General features: G+C 38.4%; 1 protein-coding gene across 1 annotated transcript in view; it reads right to left on the reverse strand.

Annotated features, from left to right (window-relative positions):
* Positions 1–22,439, reverse strand: part of SCFD2 (sec1 family domain containing 2) — a 402,719-nt gene that overhangs the window by 356,722 nt on the left and 23,558 nt on the right. Inside the window, exon 3 of the mRNA XM_022564339.3 lies at positions 812–939. Coding sequence (XP_022420047.1) covers positions 812–939 — 128 coding nt within the window. The remainder of the gene's footprint in view (positions 1–811; positions 940–22,439) is intronic.

Consider the following 22,439-nt stretch of genomic DNA (forward strand, 5'->3'; position numbering starts at 1 on the left):
AGATTATAAGAGAAACCTTATTTTTTAAATAGAGAAATAAACTTTTACAAGTTTCCAGAAATAAATTCTACCTATTAAAACCAGATTCAATATCCATATTTAAATATTTCCATACTAATAAAATTATTTAATTTAAAAAGGGTAAAACCCCAGATTCCTTTTCTCCAATAAAAACATTAGTTCTCTGACTTTTTAATCCAAAGAAAAAAGCCATTTAAAATTTAAATTCCATTGCAGCCCCATTTTTCTAATACTAAGGACAAAGCTCCATGTGAAAAAAAAAAAGGAAATGAGAAAAATCAGGCATTTCATACTGTGGTGAAGAAGGGGTAACACTGATGTGACCAGACAATCGGCAGACCACTCTAAGGGTGAGAGGCCGGGACAGAACATGTCCATCTCCTCAACTGATTTGTCAGCACGGTCATTCATTCATCAAGTCTAAACTAATAAGCAATCACTTCTCCACAGTAAGTGTGGAGGTGGGGGCAGGGGTGTAGGAGTGGGACAGAATGAAGGGGAGGAAGTTCAGACCAATTTTGAGAGTTCTAGATCAAATAACTAACAACATGATGCCTTGTAAGCAAGGACTCTGTTGGACTTCCCAAAGTTGAGTCTAAGAAAAGAGCTCACAGTTGAGCCCCGAGGGCATGTGTATAAATTCCTTCCCTACTCTTTCATCAGTTTACAAATGTCTTCAATACTTTTACCTAGATGCCATGCTGGCTAGGTAGGCCCACAGATCAGAGCAGACTTAAATGAACTTCCTCAGAGCCGGCGGTCACTGTCTGTGGGTAAGAGGATAACTTACCCATACTCATCTTGATTGGCAGGTTTTCTCTGCTTGCTGCTTCCACTAGATGTCTCCGGACTTCCATCACTGCCTCTTTGTGCTTGGTGTTCAATAAGGCTTCCCACAGGGCTTTGGCTGCGGGGTCGCTGCAATAAAACCACAGAAAGAGCTTTAGGGTAAATTTCTACTGGATAACGGAAAGGGCGGCGAGCAAAATAATTTCTTAAGCATCTTTTCTGAGTACTAATGTAGTTCTTCCCACTGACAGTTTTAAGTATTAGGATTAAATAAAGAACATCTCACCCATTCTAATCAACACAAAATATTGAGAAATTAAGGAAACAATAAAATCAAGCCACCTAAAAGGGGGGGCATGCTGTGCTATGAGAAGTATGGGAAAACTGTATGACATTTTTTTTTGAGAATTTGCACTTAAAAGTATTTCAGAGTATAACTGAACATTGCTAGAGTAACATATAAATGTTATGTAAGCCAAAATTAAATACATGTCCAAAAATGATGTATCAATGATTACAAGCATATAAATTTCAGGTAATGTACTTGTCTGAGAAACAGAAGGCAATCAGCAATGAGAATTTCTATTCAAAAATTACTCAACAGAATTCCTAACAAGTAGATTTCCTAGTGAATGACAATCAGGAATTAGGCTATGAAACGATGGCCTTAAGTAGCCCACTTTGGGCCTTGGGTTGGAAGGACGGCACTGACAAAGCCCTTACAATTAACCGTTGATAAGAGTACGAAGCAGGGCATTATGCAGGGTCTCATCTGGACTCACTTCTCCAACAGCCCTCTGTCTCACCCAACGTGCCACATCCCCATTATAAATGAGTACAGTGTTCTTTCCGGAAGATCTCTGCATGTAGCCAAGTATACACATTTGTAGTAACGTTTTAAAAACTGAGTACAAAGAAACAAAGATGACTTCTTTCCCTTTCTAAGGACATTTTCCTCTACTTAAATCTCCAGAAACACCTCCTACTATCCAGTTAGCAATAGTTTAAAAATTAATACATTTTTTAAAGTTTTATCTTAAAAGTTGTATCTAATAAGATATTACTTTAGCTCTAAAATTATACCTAATAAGGTTTATCTTTCACATTTGAATTTGATTCGGAATGATGTATTTCAGACTGAGTTTAATGTCTGACACATAATAAAAACTACTACTTAAAGAAAGGTTATTATTATCATCTATTTTTTCTGCGTTAACTAACATCACTGCTCAACATATTCCACTTCTTTTGATCTGACCAAAACTGTCATCATTAATATTAAAATTAATATTCTAAGTTTAATTTAAATGAGCAGGTAACTGCATGCCAAGTCCTATTCTCTGTGGTTGGAATATAGAACAAAACAGGGCAAAAGCTTTCAATGATTTATTGTCTGGAAGAAGAGACAGACATGTAAGCAAAGTTGCTCCATGCTAAGGTGGAAGGGGAGAGGCAGTAGAAGTAAGTGTAAAAGAGACGGTGGGAGCTACTCTAGAAGGGCCCTGCCTTCCTTGCCAAGGCTTGTTGACTTCAGTCTGTAAGTGATGAGCAGCCAATCAACATGAGATTGATTTCACTTTCTGAGAAGGGTAGCATAGTTCAGCAGTCATGAACAAAGTCTTTATCATCACTCAAAACTAGGTCTATACTTATAAGTGGAATCTAAAAAATAATACAAATGAGTCTATTTACAAAACAGAAACAGACCCACAAACCTAGAAAACAAACTTATGGTTACCAAAGGGGAAAGGGAAGAGGGGGAGAGATAAAATAGGACTATGGGATTAACAGATACACACCACTATATATAAAATAGATAAGCAACAAGGATTTACATATTGCACAGGGAACAACATTCAACAACTTGTAATAACTTATAATGGAAAATAATCTGAAAAAAATATATATATAACTGAATCACTTTGCTGTACATCTGAAACTAACACAATATTGTAAATCAACTACACTACAATAAGAAAAAAAAATTCTTTTCAAAGCTAGGTCTATTTGCTATGGGGCTTTGGGAGAGTTACTTAATTTCTCTAAAGCTCTGAAGGCAATGGAGAACCACTGAGGAATTTTGAGCAGGGGAGGTACACTCCTCCCAGTTTCCCAAATTTATGGTCTACAATCATTCCCTACTTTTATTATCCAAAGCACCCCAAGCCACAGGGATTTCTTCTATACTCTCAACTCTACATACAGAACCTCTAGAGTAGAACTTTACTGCCGCCCTCTTTTCCACGAGAATAATACAGTGTCTCCAAGATCACAGTATGTCAGCTAATGCTGTGGTTGCCCCATCAGACTACTGTAATGGTTAAAATATGGGTCCTGGGGTCAGATAAATCTGAGTTCAAATCCCACCGTTCTCCCTTCACCCACAGCAGCTCCATGGCCCCTTTGAGCCTTCGCAGGCACTCCAAGCACAGGGAACTCTTTCCCTCCTTTGCCAGGAATGCTCTTCCTACCAACATCCCTCTCTCTCTTCAGATGTCTGCTGAGATGTCACCCTCACCACCCGTGTAAAAGAGTAACGACAGCCCACCCCAGCAATTTATTCCAGCATACCCTTCTCCCTCACATGGTTTTAGTGTCCTGCATAATTCGTATTACCATCTGATTCATTCTGTGTTTCCATGTTTCTCTGTTTCTTGTTTAGCTCCCTTATGGAACGTAAAGTCCTTCTATGAAAGCAGAGATTTTTTTATACTCATTGCTAATTCCCCACTACCTAGAATAGGGCCAGGTACACTCAACAAATACTGAATGAACAAACAATGCTTGCTAGTTGCACAACCTCATGCGTGTAACTAATCCTCTCTTTTCCTCTGTTTTCTCATCTGTGAGATGGAAGTAACACAGTGACTACCTCACAGGGCGGTTGAGGGTTAAATAAGATAATGCACATAAAGCACTCTCCTGATTCACAGTAAATGTGAGGAGTTGTGTGGTGGTGGTGGTTGTTACTATTATTACTATTGCCGTGAAAGATACTGTCTTAAAATTCAATATGCTCAAGGGTTTGTAATATATTAAATGAATCCACTTATATTGAGTATGTTTTTCATACTATCTCGATTTGTTCACGTATACTGAAGTCACCTGGGACTTGTACTCTCAGGTTCTTTTCTATTAAAACATTAAGAAGAAATATATAGTTTACATGGTCTCTGACACCGATGTGGAGCCAGGTCACGAAAATTGCTTTGTCGATATAAACAATTCTGATTGTCTAGATACGACAGTTGCTAATGTCTACTTTCTCTCCAAATCAGTTTTCTGAACATATACCCCCGCATTACACATGGTCATTTAAAGTTTACCAAGCTAACATTCATGGACTAATGCTGGTTCTCTGAATAATCAGCACTGAAGAAGATCAAAGTCATACTTACCGGCAGCTCTGCTGTGTCCTGCGCCCACTTCTTCACTAAGTCATTCTTACTGCTGCTTGGTGGCTTACACATGTACTCCTGTATCTGCATCTGAGTTGAGCTCAGGAGTTAATCACTGCCTTTCTCTAATACCCTCATAAAAGTTGATCCAATAGACATTTCACACTATTGAAGTTCCACATGAAATCATGTGAAACTTGGACACATGAGGTCCAATTTTATAAGTCAAGGAAAGTTCACTGAAATTCACACTATAATTATGACAGTATATTTTATATAATTCTCTATCCTCTCCAAACTAGTTTCCTAATGAGGGAATAAGCAATATACAGAGGGCTATCACAAAAGGGTCAGTGCACTAGTGGTAGCAGCACTGTAGGCTGGTAGAAGCATGGGTTCTGGAACCCAACCACGAAGGGTTCTGGCTCTCCCACTTGCTGGCTCTATGACCCTGGCAGAGTTAATTAACCTGTCTATACATGTTTCTTCCTCTCTTGTCTGGGGATGGTAATAGTACTTATTCAGTGGGTTGTTATGAGAAATGAATGTGCTAGTATATCTAAAGACCTAGGACAATGCCTAGCACATAATAAGTGCCCAATAAACACAGCAGCAGCAGCAGCAGTAGTAGTAATAAAAAGATCCATGGTCAACAGACAGCAGAAAGTAACACAACATTGTAAAGCAACTATGCTCCAATAAAAAATTTTTTAAATAAAATAAATCACTAAGATTTCTAGGAAAAAAAATAACAAACAGACATAGAGAACAGACTTGTGGTTCCCAAGGGGGAGGGGGGTGGGGATGGGATGGACTGGGAGTTTGGGATTAGCAGATGCAAACTGTTAAATATAATGGATAAACAACACTGTACAGCACAGTCCTACTGTATAGCACAGGGAACTATACTCAATATCCTATAATAAACCATAATGAAAAAGAATATGAAAAAGAATGTATATATAGATGTATAACTGAGTCCCTTTGCTATACAGCAGAAATTAACAACACTGTAAATCAACTATACTTCATTTAAATTTTTTAAAACATCAGTGGTCAGGATCTTTTCATAAGATATATAGAAAGAAGCCTGTTTTAGAAGTACATTAGTCTCTTCCACATACTTACATACACATATGGATAACCACTGTCAGTAGGTTCATTTTCTAACATGAAAAGGTCAACAATATATAATGCAGAATTCATAATGAAACATATTAAGTCCAACTCAAGCAATTGCCCTACATAAGACAGTTTGATGTGAAGAATTCTGATTTTCAGGAATAAAATAAGAAACTTTACTACAGATTACTTAGAGAATCAAAGCTACAGGGAGTTAGAGTTTTTTGTACAAAGATTTTTAAGCAATGACTTTGGTGCCAGCTTCTTACCTCATCAATTTAATCCTGAAAATCTGTAGACTGCACACTACAAGACATTTTAAAACTACAATTGTTACTTTTATGAGGAGTTCAGGTTCTATAAATATTTCCAGACTGACTTATAAAGTGGATGTACAACTTTTGGGGTAGAAGTGAACATCAGAAGTAATGTTAATCATCTTTACATCTTCAGCAGGGTGCTACCTAACCCAACACAAACAAATGTAAATCTATTTCTAGTTTTTGAAGGCATCTTAAAAAAATCTTATAATATGCCTGAGAAAAACACTACAGCTTCAAACAAATCAAATTGTTATTAGATACTATTTATACCTAATCTAAACTCTGTGCTCTACTGTAAACCTACTTCATCTTGCTTAGTCTTTTAGCCTTTTCTCTTAAATTCAGGAACAGCTGGACAACATCTTTTTAATAATTCGGCCCACCCAAAAACAATTTCTTTTTTTCATGGCTGACTTAAGGAAGAGTTTTTAAAGGTAAATAAAATATAATATTAAAAAATACTGTTAAATACCATCACTACATTCCATTTTAGAAGCATTTCAGAATTAACAAAACAAGTTCTTAGGTCTCACGTGACCCTCACCTCATGAGCTAAGCCAATATCACTGCCCCAATTTAAAGAGCCTCAGAGGGACTTCCCTGGTGGCGCAGTGGTTAAGAATCCGCCTGCCAATGCAGGGGACATGGGTTCGATCCCTGGTCCGGGAAGATCTCACATGCAGCAGAGCAACTAAGCCTGTGAGCCACAACTACTAAGCCTGTGCTCTAAAGCCCGCGAGCCACAACTACTAAGCCCACATGCCACAATTACTGAAGCCCGCTCTGCAACAAAAGAAGCCATTACAATGAGAAGCGTGCATACCACAACGAAGAGTAGCTCGCCACAACTAGAGAAAGCCTGCACACAGCAACGAAGACCCAATGCAGCCAAATAAATAAATAAATAAATAAAATAAGGAGCCTCAGGGAAGCCAACTGACTTATGTAACTACACTCAACCTATAAATGGCAAAACCAGGACTCATTCCCAAGTAGCTGGCTCTGAGTCAGTAATCTTTCTACTATACCATGCCATGCCTGTATTATGCAAATCATCAGGGAGAAACCATTATTTATAATATCAGTTATTTTAAGCTTTTCATGTTAGCTTTCTTTTCCAATTTTTAATACATCCTCTATTCTCCCTTTAAAGTCACATGTGGGCCCACGAAGGACAGAATGGGACAGAGTGAAGAGTAAAGTAGATTCACATGAACTCATAAGCGGGTCAAGCTTGCTCTCAAGATTTTACACATTTTTTGTTTCAAACAGTATCATACTACTCTCCTTGTGGGTCACCATTAGCCATTGACAGTCACTTGTGACACAAGGCCAATCGTGTCCCACTTTTAGTCAACTTTCTTCTTTAAATGTTTCTAAGAAGACTTCGCTGAATTTTAAATCATTCTACATATATATCATTTATATAACTGAACTGACAAAAAACTAAAGTCTAAATTGTCCTGAGGTATTATCTCTTATTTGATGTTCATTATCTCCTTGGGAAAGAAAGAAGGAGAAATAGCCTCTAGCTACTCTACCACTGATAAAACTGAGACAAAATGAAGCCACTTGCCTAACACAGCCTATGGTTAACAATAAAGGAAGGAAGATTTACACTCAAAGTGCCAGGGGCTGTTTCTGTGACCTTGGGTAATTCAGTTTACTTTCTGGGGCTTTACATCTCCTTATAAATATTTTTATTTATTGAGAACTCACTATGTCACAGGCAATATGACCATATTATCTCATTGATCAGTAACCCTCCAGGATAAGAATCATTGCCCCATTCAAAGGTGAGAAAGCTGACTCTTAAAGAGATAAAATAATTTACCCAAATCACATAGCCAGTAGATAAGGATTTGAACCCAGGTCCCTGTGAACTCCAAAATCCAACTATTAACCATGATTCTACACTATTCTGTAAACAAAGGGTCAAACTAGAATGGTGACTCCTGAGATTCCTTGGGTCCTTAACAAGCTATATTCATATGGTTTCCCTTATACACTGGTACTCCAAGTTCACGTGTATGAATTTGATTAATTTTGTAACACTCAGTGAAAGATAGGGGAATATCCTGTGCTGTTACTTCTTTTATTACAACCCTTTTTCTTTTTCACAAGTCCAGTGGTAGTAAGAAAGAGAGTTAACAAAAGAATATTCCCAACAGCTTACGGAATATTTTAAACAATTTTCTACCCTTTTCTCTGTTTTTAAAGTTAAGTTTTCCAATGAGATAAACTTTATTTCACTGTAGCTACTGGAATACAACTTTGTTTCAAAAGATCCCTTGAAAGATATAACATAAAAGTAGAATATTCAACCTATGAAAAACTCCATTTTATTACTATGAAATGTGATTAGTTTCTATATTGTCAGTAACTTACAAAAGATGTCAAATACGTACTGAATTTATGTCCTTTTTTAATAAACTGATTATCTTGTATCCTTAAAAGTCAAACTATTATGACAAATTATCATGTTTGAAGAATACTACAGGCCAGCAATATACACATAATAATAACCTGCTAGAATTAGCTTTGTTAAGTCTCAGGAGACTTCTGTACAGGAAGATATGGTCCTTTCAGTTAATTCCTGACTTTTCATTCACCAGAATTACTCAACTATGAATGAAATCTTAGAAGCTGTCTCGGTTTGGCATGTATGAAATGTCAAATGCAGTCTGCTAGAAACTAACAGGAAATATTAATCATCAACTAAAATATAAAGAAGACAGTATTAATTTTTTAAAAGTGGCTAAATGTTGAATCATGGTGCTACTTCAATCAAACGGAAGGCATGCAATTAAGAGACTGAGTGGGGGTAAAATGTGAAGATATCTTATGACTAAACTCAGAGAAATGGTTTCTCCATGGCATGCACAGGAAGCTAAGTTTACTCACACAATTTGCAATAACAGTCACAGTATTCCAACAGAAATACAGTGATACAACAACAACAACAACCACCAAATAACCATTTTCAACTAATTTTAAACAGAGAGCTATCTGAGTCATAGTTTTTCACAGCAGGTTATAATGGTTTCCATCAGTGGTGAGCTTAATGAGCTGTGAAGGCAGGTTTGTTAATTAAATTATTCACAGAGGTTTCAACAGTCATCTTTCCTCTTGACTACTTTTTAAAACAATTACCTCATCTTAAACAAAATTATCCGTTAGCCTTCATCTCAACAGAAGAGAAAACAGCTAAACACAGAGGATACTGAAGTAGACCCTTGGCACTGGAAAGCAGTTCTGTTGATTCTTTCTCAGAATATGAGCACTTCCCGTAGGCTGGGCACTCACAGAGGTGCTGCAGCCACAGCTGTGAGCAGCCTCCAGTGCCCTGTCCTCACGGAGCTAACAATCCAGCAGGGAGGCTGGAACTGAGCATGTGCCTGAAGACTGGGTGACAAAAGCACAGAAAGGAAGCTCAGGGAGAGAGTAGAACACCGAACCTGGTCTGGGTGTGAGAGTGGAGGTCAAAAGGTAGCTGAGGATGTGACAGTGAGGCCTGAAAAATGAGCAGGAATTAGCCAGTTAAAGAATGGAGTAAGATCAGTCTAGGTAAGAGTAGCATCATGGGCAGGGGTTCTGAGAAGAGAACTTGAGACCTTTTCAAGGAAATGAAAAAAAGTATGAATGGAACATGAAAATCTAGATGGACACTGCCCTCAGCATATGTCAAATTATCCAAGGCCTGGTAACCCACATTAGGGATGGTAAACATTTTTTCAAGGGCAACTGAAGGGTCTTCAGCAACAGACTGACCTAATGAGAGTTGCATTATTAAAAAATCACTCTGGCCCCATTTTAGAGAATGGATCTAAGGACTGTGCAAGAGGCTATTGCACGGTGAAGGCAAGAATTGATGGCTTGGACTAGGGTGAGTTCCTAAAGCTATCACATCATATCATTCCCCTGCTCAAAACCCTTCCACGTTTCCTACTACTGTTACACTGAAATCTAAGTTCCTTATTTTGGCCAACAAGCCTATATAGTTTGGTGCTTTTCTTTATTTACATCTTCATCTCTCAGCTTCTCACCTTCTCAGCTTCATCCATTAGGTCTCAGCCTCACTGGCCAGATTTCAGCCCCTTGAATGGGTCATAGTAGGTTCCCAACTCAGGGCCTTTTTATTGGCTATTCCCTTTGCCTAGAACCCTCTTCCTCTAGATGTTCATTGATTAGGTCGCATTCATTTAACAAATATTTATTGAGCACCTACTAATGTCAGTTCTATTGTCAGAACAGCTCAAGGCTTCCCTCCTTGACCACTCTGGCTAATGTGGTACTTCCTATTCCAAATCCCACTTGCCCTATTTTAAACATTCATCACTAACTCAAATTAGGTATTGTTAAATAGAATTTATTTTAATGAATTGGGAGGAAATTGGTGGCAGGGCATTAAGGACAGAAATATTCTGGCTTTATCAGAATGTCAGCATCCTGTGCCCATGGGTGGCAGTGCACTCAGACCATCAACACCCCATGGGCCATGGACTGTGCCAGTCACTGAAGGTGTAACAGTGAAGGGTGAACAAGTCAGGCACAAACCTTCTCTCAGAAAGCCTCCAAAGCCCAGCTGGGGAGAAGAGACACTAAACTACTAGTTATAAGCTAATGCACTAAGAGCTGTTATAGGAAATAAAAGATGAGGAGAGGAAAAGAGTAACACCTGAGATGGCCAAATGGTGGAAAAGCAGGACATTGAGGACCTAAAGAAGTTTAGTGTAGCTGCAGCCAAGAGTGTGAGCACATAGGAGGGAAGGGAAGGAGGTGGCAGGAAAAGATGGGGAAGGTGAAGGCTGAAAAAATAAGCAAGGTGCAGATCTAAGAAAGCTTTCTAAAACAAGTTTAAGTTTTACTCTTTACTCAAAGGGCAACGGAAAGCCACCAAAGGATTTTACCAGGGCAGGGTTAGAATCAGATTTATTATTACTTGCAGTTAAATGTATGTATAAATAGCCAGTCTTACAAAAATAACTCCCCAAGATGGATATTAAAACTATAATGCTTTCAAAGTATGCAGATAAAATTTAATTTTTAAATATAATCCATTTATTTCTTCCTATTGAAGTTTCTTCTGTTGGGTTTTGTTCATTTTTTTCAACAAGTATGAGTGCTTACTTTGCACCAGGCCTTTTTCTTGGGACTGGGGATACATTAGTGAACAAAACAGACATAAAACCACTCCCCTAACGTAATTCATGTTCTGAAGTTTATTTTCCAAACACAGCACATGAAAATCATAAAATAAAAGGAATTCAAATCAAAGGTTCCTTAGAAATCATCCACTACACTTTCTCTTTTACAGAAAAGAAAACTATGACTGTGAGAAATTAAGTACCTTGTTCAAGGTCACAAAGTTTTGGGGGAAAAGCCACTATACTACAATAATAAGTAGAAAACAAAAATTGCACAGAAACTGTTCTAGGAGCCCCAAAAAACCACATCAACACAATCGGCCTTTCTGGTTCAACTGAAAGGAAGAGATTGTTTTAAGGAGGTATTGTATCCACTGTCCCATCTCTTAAAGAATGTTCCCATAACTATCAAATACATTGCTGAAAAAGATAAGATCCCTTCAAAACGTTAAATTCAATATTGCTTTGAAGTACATTTCAGGGAAGGAGCAGAGTAGAATGGAAAAAGCAGGAACCCTGAGGCAGCTCCAATATATGATCAAGTCACTTATACCTACTCCCCAAGTCTCATCAATCCTATATATCTCTTAGGAAAGTGACTTTGATTATTTGCTCAGGATATTCACTTAAGAATAAAGTACCATACAAATTTACTTTGTACTGTTCTACCTGAGGAAAGAGCTGTCATTTTATTTATTTATTTGTTTATTTGTTTATGGCTGCGCTGGGTCTTCATTGCTGCACACGGGCTTTCTCTAGTTGTGGCGAGCGGGGGCTACTCTTTGTTGCAGTGCACGGGCTTCTCACTGTGGTGGCTTCTCTTGTTGCGGAGTGCAGGCTCTAGGTGAGTGGGCTCAGTAGCTGTGGTTTGCGGGCTCTAGAGCGCAGGCTCAGTAGTTGTGGAGCACAGGCTTAGCTGCTCCACAGCATGTGGGATCTTCCCGGACCAGGGCTCGAACCCGTGTCCCCTGCATTCGCAGGCGGATTCTTAACCACTGTGCCATCAGGGAAGTCCCTGTCATTTTAAAAGCATGAATGAATGTATTATCTGTTATCAACTTTCAATTAGCATAATAATCTTGTGAACTACATACTTTTAGTTTGGTATTCAAAAATTTTAAATCTCCTAAAAAATGCATGTGCCTTCTCTATGAAGCTATAGCTAATAGAAATCTACTGGTGTGACCGGTTTCACATCATAAATGCACTAGAGTGACTTTACACTGCAGAAATCATAACCATGTGTTAAGAAACTAAACACAGTGCAGGATAAAACACTGTTTAAATCCAGGATAAACAATTGCACACAAGCTTTATAATGTTCATAGTAATAAAGGAACAATCTCCACATGATATATAATCAAAGTTTCCTCTCTTTCCAAAGAATACTCATCATTTCTTCCTTCAATATGATGCCTTCACTCAGCACAGCAATAGGCCTACAAAACCTCTTAAAAAATGGACCGGAATATAACACATAAACTATTTGACAATCATATAAAATAATATGGGAAACTGAACTTCATCTCAGTACAGATAAACATATTTTATTCCTACTCTCTACCAGCTCATTAATGATAATAACCATAATCAATACAAACGTATTCATAATTTCCTCATACCAAACAATAAAATAAAGGAAAGACTGTTTTACACATGGATTCCTAATGCATAAACAGATTAACTCAATGTGAAGACTTTAAATTACTAACACAATTAGATTACTTAAAAAACCAAATATACATCCCCTCCATGAACATTTTTCTGACTCTGAGGCTATATTTTGAGTTCCATGACCCATTCCGAAGGCCAGCGCTTGCTCCACTGGGGAATTCTACTCTAGGCTGGATTACATCTGTGTGTTTTGGCTTGAACTCAAGACTTGGAAAGTTGCGGATTAGTTCACGTGTAAAGAAACTCTAAGATAAAGAGTTAGTGATAGCTTTATAGAGGCTCTTAGAAACAAACTCAGTCTGTTCACTTTACCCCTTCTATCACTCCACTCCATGAGGAAGGATAATTTCAAAATCAGCACACCCTATTATTCTATTATCATACAGTGATTCCAGAATCTATTACTCTATTCACCCTGTACCTTACACATATAAGTGTGAGGTTTCAAAGACACTAAATCGAGAAAACTTGATTTGTTGAAATTATTATAGTCTTGTTGGTTCAGGTGGAATATGAATCTATGTTGCTCCTATTATTCACCATCTTAACTCCCACATATTTTGTTAAGGCATTTTGTGCCATGTCCCTTGGCACCTTAGAAATACAGAACCTCGCTAAAGTGTTAATAAGGATGTAAATCTGAGGAGAGAAGAATATATAATAGTTCTTTCTATAAGCGTGGTTTAGGGGTCACCATCTGTTTAGGGGCTAGAAAAGAGAACCTGTTCTGAAGTTGCATTTGCACAGCAAGCATACTATGTTTGCTTATAATGAGGATGAGGTAGAGTTTCTCATAAAGCTAAATTATTTGAATTAAAGTGTTTTCAGTACTGCAAGATAAGTAATCTTCCGTCTGTGTGTTGTGTGGAAAAACTAGAGGACTTCACATGACTAATAAAAGTATGGAGCTTTATGTTGTTGAATTTCTCTGCTCCTTGAAATCCAAAAATCTGAGAACCACTTCACAAAGATCCATTCCTAAGGAACAGAGTAAAAAGGAATCATCAGGTTTTCTTCTAGATTTTTGCAGCCAAAATTACACTGTTAGTAAAAGAGATAGGAATTCAGAGTAAAAACTCAAAATAAAGGGATTATAAGGACACAAGTCTGAAACACCCCCGATTAAAAACACCCATCACGGAAATAATTCAGCCAAGAAATACTAATAAATGCTAAAGCGGTGGGTTAAAGTTTGATGAGGGAAAGGATATTTACATAATCTCAAAATGTCTCCTTTAATCAAGTGATCAAAGTTATCACTATGAATGGTCAAAGTTAAATTGTGTGCCACCTGACAGAATGCAATGAAAAGAACACACCATCGCTTGCATGCTATGGCCAAAAATGCATAATCTGAATCTAATTATGAGGAAACATGAGACAAACCTAAACTGAGGGACATTCTACAAAATAACTGGCCTGTACTCTTCAAAAGTGTCAAGGTCATGAACATCAAGGAAAGACTTATGAACCGTTATAAAGGACACTAAGGAGACGTGACAACTAAATGCATTGTGTGATTCTGACCAATATCCTTTTGCTTTGATAAAGGATATTACTGAGATAAGTGGCAAAATTTGTGGGTTAGATGGTAGTAGTACAACAGTGTTAATTTCGTGATTGAGATTGCAGTGGAGAATATCCCTTTGAGAGAAATACACACTAAAGTATCTGAGAGTGATGGGCACAGGCAAATTATTCTCAAATGGTTCAAGGGGGGAAAAAAGTAGTTTCTTGTACTATTCTTGCCACTCTTTTGTACGTTAAAAAAAATTTGCAAAAAAAATTTTAAGGCATCAATCAATTCAAAGAAAAATATCAAGTAGCTCTGAAAGGTCAGTATATGAATAAGGTACTCTTCAATGAACAAAGTTTGGAAACACTGTTCTAAATAAATGCAAGGAAAAAAACTCAGTAATACCAAGCACCTAAATGCTAACAACACTTCCGAAGTTAAAAATTACGCTGGGAGCTTGGCCAAGGTGGTAAGGTGGGAAGACCCTGAGCTAACCTCCTCTCATGGGCACACCAAAATTACAACTGTTTACAAAGCAATTATTGATGAGAAAGACCAGAATCTAGGAGAAAAGATCTTCTACAACTAAAGATATAAAGAAGGAACCACAATGAGAAAGGTAGGAGGGGTGGAGGCATGGTATAGCCAAGACCCACGCCCCTGGGTGGGCAACCCACAATTGCAGAGGTTCTCCCCAAGAAGCAACGGGCTCCTTGCTCCACACAACAGGCTCCCCACATCGGACTCCACTGCCTAGGGGTCCAGCATCACCAAGAAAAGCCCTCAGAACACTTGGTTTTGAAGGTTAGTGAGGCCTGCTTTAGAGAGACCCAGAAAGATGTGGGAAATAGAGACTCCACACTCAAAGGATGCACACAAAATCTCACACTCTCTGGGACCCAGAGAAGCAGCAGTAATTTGAAAGGAGCCAGAGTCAGAACATTCTGCTGATCCTGGGGAGTCTCCCAGAGAGACAGGAGACAACTGGAGCTCACTCTGGGAATATGGATGCTGGAGGCAGCCATTTTGGGGAGATCGTTCTCCCAGGTGGTAGGATCTGGTGCTGACAAGCAACATTTTCAAATTCTCCCTCTACCTTATTAGCACCAGGGCCTGGTCCCACCCACCAGAGAGCCCACTCTAGCCTCAGGACCAGCTTCATCCACCAGTGGGCAGGCACACCAACCCCAGGATCCCCTGGGCCCCAGCCCCACCCACCAGTGGGCCAAGACACAGCTCCACCTACCAGTGAGATGGCACTAGCCCCAGGACCCCTGAGCTTCTGCCCCACCCACCACAGGACAGGAACTAGCCCTGAGACCAACATCACACACCAATGGGCAGACACTAGTCCCAGGACTTCTGCCACGGCAGAACGCGGCCCATCCAGCTGCAGGCCAGCAACACCCCAGGGACTCCCCAGATTTCCACAGCCAGCCGTCCATGACCCGGCCCCAATAACCAGTGGCCAGGTGCCTCTGCACAAGGCAGAGCCTGGCAACCAACAGGACCAGGGCCAGCTGTGCCTACCAGACCACCAACAGTAGTCAGCCCACTAGAACAGAAGGACCCACGGAGCCAACACAGGGGGCACCACTAGAGGCTCTAGTGATGAGAGGGGAGTGTGCTGCTGGGACACACAGGGCATCTCCTACAAAAGGCCATTTCTCCACGGTCAGGAAACGGAACCAACATACCAGATACACAGAAATAAAAACAACAAGTTAGGCAAAATGAAGAGACAGAGGAACACATTCCAAATGAAGGAACAAGATAAACCCCAGAAGAGGAAAGAACTAAATGAGGTGGAGATAGGCAATCTACCTGAGAAAGAGTTCAAGGTAATGACGGTAGAAATGACCAAAGAACTCAGGAGAAAAATGGATGCACAGAGTAAAAAGTTAGAAGTTTTTAGTAAAGAGTTAGAAAACATAAAAACAACCAAACAGAAATGAAGAATACGATAATTGAAATGAAAAATACAGTGGAAGGAGTCAACTGTAGACTAAATGATACAGAGGACAGATCAGTGGGCTGGAAGACAGAGTAGTGGAAATCACTGATGCTGAAAAGAAAAAAAAAATACCTGAAATCCAAATCCAACAATACATTAAAAAGATCATACACCATGATCAAGTGGGATTTATCCCAGGGATGCAAGGATTCTTTAATATATGCAAATCAATCAGTGTGATACACCACATCAACAAATTGAAGAATAAAAGCCAGATGATCATCTCAACAGATGCAGGAAAAGCTTCTGACAAAATTCAACACCAATTTATGATAAAACTCTCCAGAAAATGGGCATAGAGGGAACATACCTCAACATAATAAAGGCCATATATGACAAACCCACAGCAAACATCATTCTCAATGGTGAAAAGCTGAAAGCATCTCCTCTAAGATCAGGAACAAAACAAGGATGTCTACTCTTGCCACTTTTAGTCAACATAACTAATGCTGATGGGGATGTACAGAAAAGGGAACTCTAGTATGCTGTTGGTGGGAATGTAAATTGGTACAGCCACTATAGAAAACACCATGGAGGTTCCTTAAAAAACTAAAAATAGAACTACCAGAACTACCATACGATCCAGGATTCCACTCCTGGGTACACAGCAAAGAAAATAAAAACATTAATTCGAAAAGATACATGCACCCCAATGTTTATAACAGCATTACTTAAAATAGCCAACAGATGAATGGATAAAGAGGATGTAGTATATACAACTGAACACTACTCAGCCATAATAAAAAGAATGAAATACTGCCATTTCATTTACTGCCACAACATGGATGGACCTGGAAGGTATTATGCTTAGTGAAATAAGACAGAGAAAGAGAAATACTGTATGTTATTACCACTTATATGTGGAATCTAAAAAGTAAAGCAAACGAATGAATATAACAAAACAGAAACAGACGCACAGATATAGAGAACAAATTAGTGGTTACCAGTTTGGGGGTCAGGGCGAAGATAGGGTTAGGGGATTAAGAGGTACAAACTACTATGTATAAAATAAATAAGATACAAGGATATATTGTACAGCACAGGGAATATAGCCAATATTTCATAATAACTTTAAGGGAAGTTATAATTTATAAAATTTTGTATCACTACGTTGTACACATAAAACTAATATTGTAAGTCAACTATACTTCAAATTTTTTTTTTATTTATTTTTGGCTGCGTTGGGTCTTCATCGCTGTGTGCGGGCTTTCTCTAGTTGTGGTAAGCAAGGGCTACTCTTCGTTGTGGTGCGCTGGCTTCTCATTATGGTGACTTCTCTTATTGTGGAGCACGGTCTCTAGGCATGCGGGCTTCAATAGTTATGGCACATGGGCTCAGTAGTTGTGGCTCGCAGACCCTAGAGCGCAGGCTCAGTAGTTGTGGCGCACGGGCTTCGTTGCTCTGCGGCATGTGGGATCTTTCCGGACCAGGGCTCGAACCCGTGTCCCCTGCAATGGCAGGCGGATTCTTAACCACTGCGCCACCAAGGAAGTCCCTCAACTATACCTCAATTTTTTAAAAAAGAAAAAATTATGCTGCATGCTTCTGAAACAATTTAAATTCAAAATGCTCAGAATAATCTCTCTGCACAAAACATAGGCTCTGAAGACCTGTGGCTTCTTCCTTGTGGAACTTGACATTTTTTAAAGCATGGGCATCGTTGAAGCAAAGAAAGTCCTAAATTACAATAAAGCCAAACTCTAAATTGTGTAAAGCCCTCAGAAACTCTTATATTGCGCTCCTCACAGAAAAGGAGAAATGTAGTCACAGACTAGTGTTGGGGAATAACGGTTCGGGGCTGTATCCTGAAAATCCCTTTTCTCACTCCACCGTTAATACTGTCCATAAAGCAATTATCAAAATTGAATTCTAATATTAGAAAAGCCATAATTGGAATAGTTACGCAATGTATCACTAAGTGATAAAATCCCAGAAAAAGAGAAAAAAAAAGTAAGGATAATCCTGACAGGAAAATAAAGTGATATTATTCCACATATGGGGCTTCCCTGGTGGCGCAGTGGTTGAGAGTCCGCCTGCCGATGCAGGGGACACAGGTTCGTGCCCCGGTCCGGGAGGATCCCACATGCCGTGGAGCGGCTGGGCCCTTGGGCCATGGCCGCTGAGCCTGTGCGTCCAGAGCCTGTGCTCTGCAAAGGGAGAGGCCACAGCAGTGAGAGGCCCGCGTACCGCAAAAAAAAATAAAATAAAATAAAATAAAGTAACAGCCTTCTGTAAACAAAGTACAAACATAGAGGCTGTTTTTAGTAGAAGAAAAAAGAAGAGTTCTATAATTAGAACTTGGGCTCAAAATCCAGGGCACAGCTTTGCCAGCTCTGTAAGCTTTAACAAGTTAATAACTTCTGTGAAGATTTTTTTTCTTTCAAAAATAAAAATGATACTCACTTTAAGGACTGTTTGGATGACTGAATTAAGTACTTAAATAGCTAATCTCTGATGCACACTAAACCCTTATGAAATACTGTTTTCTCTCCAGAAGACCAAAATCTCTAGGTTGTGAAAAAATATAGAGAAATCTAAACTCTGGGGTCCGTGCCTCTGCCAAAGAGAATAATTTAATTGTCAGTTATGAAAATGGGCAAAATGTTAGATAAGAGGAAGGTCTTGCCCAGGGTATATCCTTAGAAAGTACTTGATTAAACTGAGTCATTAAGCAGACACTGAATATTCTAAACTGATATCACTTTGGGAAAAAATTTGGAATTATAAATGCAGATAATCATAATTTATTAAAAATTCCAAAGTGCTGAGGGTACTGCATTCACTCCGTAAAATGAAATTCGTAACTTATATGAGTTTATAGTTTATCAGTAAGAATAATTATTAACAACATATGGAAGATTACTAGCAAAAATATTGCTCCTAATTATTTTTCAACTTTTAAATATTTTTCCACAATAAATACAATTTTATTGTTTTTTTCTGAATATATAAATGATATGTTTAAAAGAATTCAAACAATACATAAATATAAAAGGAGATTAAAGTCACCTGAAATTCTACCACCCTGGTATTTTATTACCTGATGTTTCAATCAAGAGAGGCTAGGTAATATTGTGATAATAAATGACTCCAAAAATCTCAGAGGCTTACAACAACAAAGGTATATTTCCACTCGTGTTTTAGGTTTACTAAGAGTTGGCTGAGCTCTGTTCTGTCTCATCTTCACTCCAGGATTTAGGCTGAACATTACCAGTTGTTGAGACAAAGAAAGAGAGATGTCAACCACGTGTTACCTCTTAAAGCATGGCTTCAGCCTATACACCAAAGGCCTAAACAAGCAATAATGCCAGGCCTTGCTTGGGGGGCCTTGCTTGGGGGTGGCAGGAGAGTAACCAGAGGGAAAGGAGGGAAATTGAAATATTTAGAAAACAAGTATGTAATCTACCAAACCTAAATGTGTATTAAAGAACCGAATGTGAGATTATTTAAGGATCTCTCACCATGGCTTACATTATTCAAATACTTTTATTAATGATGTGAAATATACATAACATAAAATTAACCATTATGAAGCACACAAGTCAGTAGCATTTATTGCACTCACAATGTTGTACAACCATTAACCTCTATCTAGTTCCAAAACATTTTCAGTATTAAAGGAAACCTCATACTCATTTAGCAGTCTTTTCCTCTGTCACTTTCCACCCACTTCTGACAACCACTAATCTACTTCCTATCTCTATGGATTAATCTACTCTGGGTATTTCATATAAATGGAATCACATAATATGTGACCATTTGTGACTGGCTTCTTTCACTTAGAATCATATTTTTGAGGTTCATTCACACTGTAGCATGTAACAGTACTTCATTCTTTTTCATGGCTGAATAACATTCCATTTTTCAGATATACCACTTTTGTTTATCCATTTATCCTTTGATGAACATTTGGTTTTTTATAACTTTTGGCTATTGGAAATAGTGCTGCTATGAATATTCATGTATAAGTTTTTCTTTGAATACCTGTTTTCAATTCTTTTGTGTATATACCTAGGAATGGAATTGCTGAGTCATACATTAACCCTAGGTTTAATTTTTGAGGGACTCCCAAACTTTTTTTCATAGCTGCTGCACCATTTTATATTCCTAACAGCAAGGTATGCGGGTTCCAATTTCTCCACATAATAAGTACATGAGAAAGTGCTCAGTATCATTAGTCCTAAGGGAAATGCAAATTCAAACCACAATGGGATACCATGTCATGCCCCCAAGAATGACTAAAATTAAAATGATAGATGTATTAGTCTACCCAGGCTGTTACAACAAAATACCACAGATTGATGGCTTAAACAACAGAAATTTATTTTCTCACAGTTCTGGAGGCTAGAAATCTAAGATCAATGTGACACCAGGTCTGATTTCTCCTGAGCCCTTTCTCCTTGCCTTGCAGATGGCCACCTTTTTCACTACATCTTCATAATGCCTTTCTCTGTGTCTGGTGTCTCTATGTATGTCCTATTTTTATAAGAACACCAATCATATTTGATTAAGGGCAACCTTAAGGGGCTCATTTTAACTTATTACCTCTTTAAAGGCCTTATATCCAAATACAGTCACACTCTGAGGTACTAGGGTTTAGAAACTCAACATATAAATTTTAGGGAGACACAATTCATTCCAAAACAATGAACAATACAAAGTCTTGTCAAGAATGTGGATCAACCAGCACCCATACGTGTTGCTGGTGAGAGTGTAAAAACACTTTAGAAAAACATCTGGTGGTTTCTTTTAAAACTAAACAAATACTAACCCCATAATGCAGCAATTCCACTGAAATGAAAGTATAACCCAGCAATTCCACTAACATGAAAGAGAAATGACAGTGTATCTCCCCCAAAACACTTCTTCAAGAATGTTCACAGTAACTGTATTCATAATAGTAGAAAACCAGAAACAGACGAGGTTTAAGACAGCTAAACAAACTGTGGTATATTCATGCTATGGAATAGTACTACAAAGCATTAAAAAGAGATAAAAACAATGTGGTGAATCTCAAAATATTATGCTTAGTGAAAAAAGCCTGACACAAAAGAGTACATACCATATGATTTCATTTGTACATTTCACAATTTTATAAATAATGCTTCAATTAAAAAGTCCACTGAGGTGGGCCCAATGTAATAATAATAGTCCCTATAAGAAGGACACAAGAGGAGGCAGAGGCAGAGGAAAAGGCAACGTGAAAATGGAAGTTCAGATTAGAATGATGTGGCTACCAGTCAGGGAATGCCAAGGCAGTCTCTAGAAGCTGGAAAAGGCAAGGAACAGAACCTACCCTGTAGTCTTCAGAATAAACCAGCCTTGCCAACACCTTGATTTTAGGGTTACAAGACCGATTCTAGACTTCTGAACTCCAGAACTCCAAGAGAATAAACTTGTGTTATTTTAAGCCACTAAATTTGTGGTAATTTGCTACAGCAGCAATAGGAAATTAATATACCTATCACTGGCATCCCAGAAGAAGAAAGTAGGTGGAGCTGAAAAGGTACAAGAAGAGATAATGGCTGAAAACTTCCCAAATTTGCAAAAGACATAAACCTACAGATACAATAAGCTAAGTGAACAACAAACAGGATAAACTCGAAGAAATCGACACCAAGACACATCATAATTAAACTTCGCAAAACTAAAGACAAAGGAAAAATCATGAAAGTATTAAGAGAAATGATACCTTAACTATAGAGGAAAAACAATTCAAATGACAGTGGATTCTCATTAGAAACCATGGAGGCCAGAAGGAAGTGGCACAACATTTTTCAAGTGTTGAAAGAAAAAAACTGTTAACCCAGAATAATATATGCAGTGAAAATATCATTCAAAGATGAGGGGAGGGACTTCCCTGGTGGTCCAGTGGTAGAGAATCTGCCTTACAATGCAGAGGATGTGGGTTCGATCCCTGGCCAGGGAACTAAGATCCCACATGCCACAGGGCAACTAAGCCTATGCGCCTCAGCTAGAGAGCCCGCATACCGAAAAATACAGAGCTCACGCACCCTGGAGGCTGCCCGCCACAACTAGAGAGAGAAAACCCGCATACCACAACTAGAGAGACGCCCGCACGCCACATGCCAGAACGAAGATCACACGTGCCATAACTAAGACCCGATGCAACCAAAAATAAACAAATTAATAATAATAATAATTTCTTTAAAAAAAAGATGAGGGGAAATAAAAATATTCTCAGATTAATGAAAACTAAGAGATTCTGTCATCAGCAAACTTATTCTAAAAGAATGGCTAAAGGAAATTCTCTAAAAAGGAAAGAAAAAAGAGGAAATCTTGAAACATAATGAAGAAAGAAAACAGTAAGCAAAAATATAGATAAATACAATAAGCATTCCTTCTTCTGAGTTTTCTAAACTAACAGAAGCAAAAATTTTAACACTGATGCAGTTCTAAATGTATGTAGAGGAA

The sequence above is a fragment of the Delphinapterus leucas genome, chromosome 5 (genome assembly GCF_059928025.1).
Source record: "Delphinapterus leucas isolate spDelLeu-1000000601 "Yukka" chromosome 5, BTC_Dleu_Yukka2, whole genome shotgun sequence".
Taxonomy (NCBI): domain Eukaryota; kingdom Metazoa; phylum Chordata; class Mammalia; order Artiodactyla; family Monodontidae; genus Delphinapterus; species Delphinapterus leucas.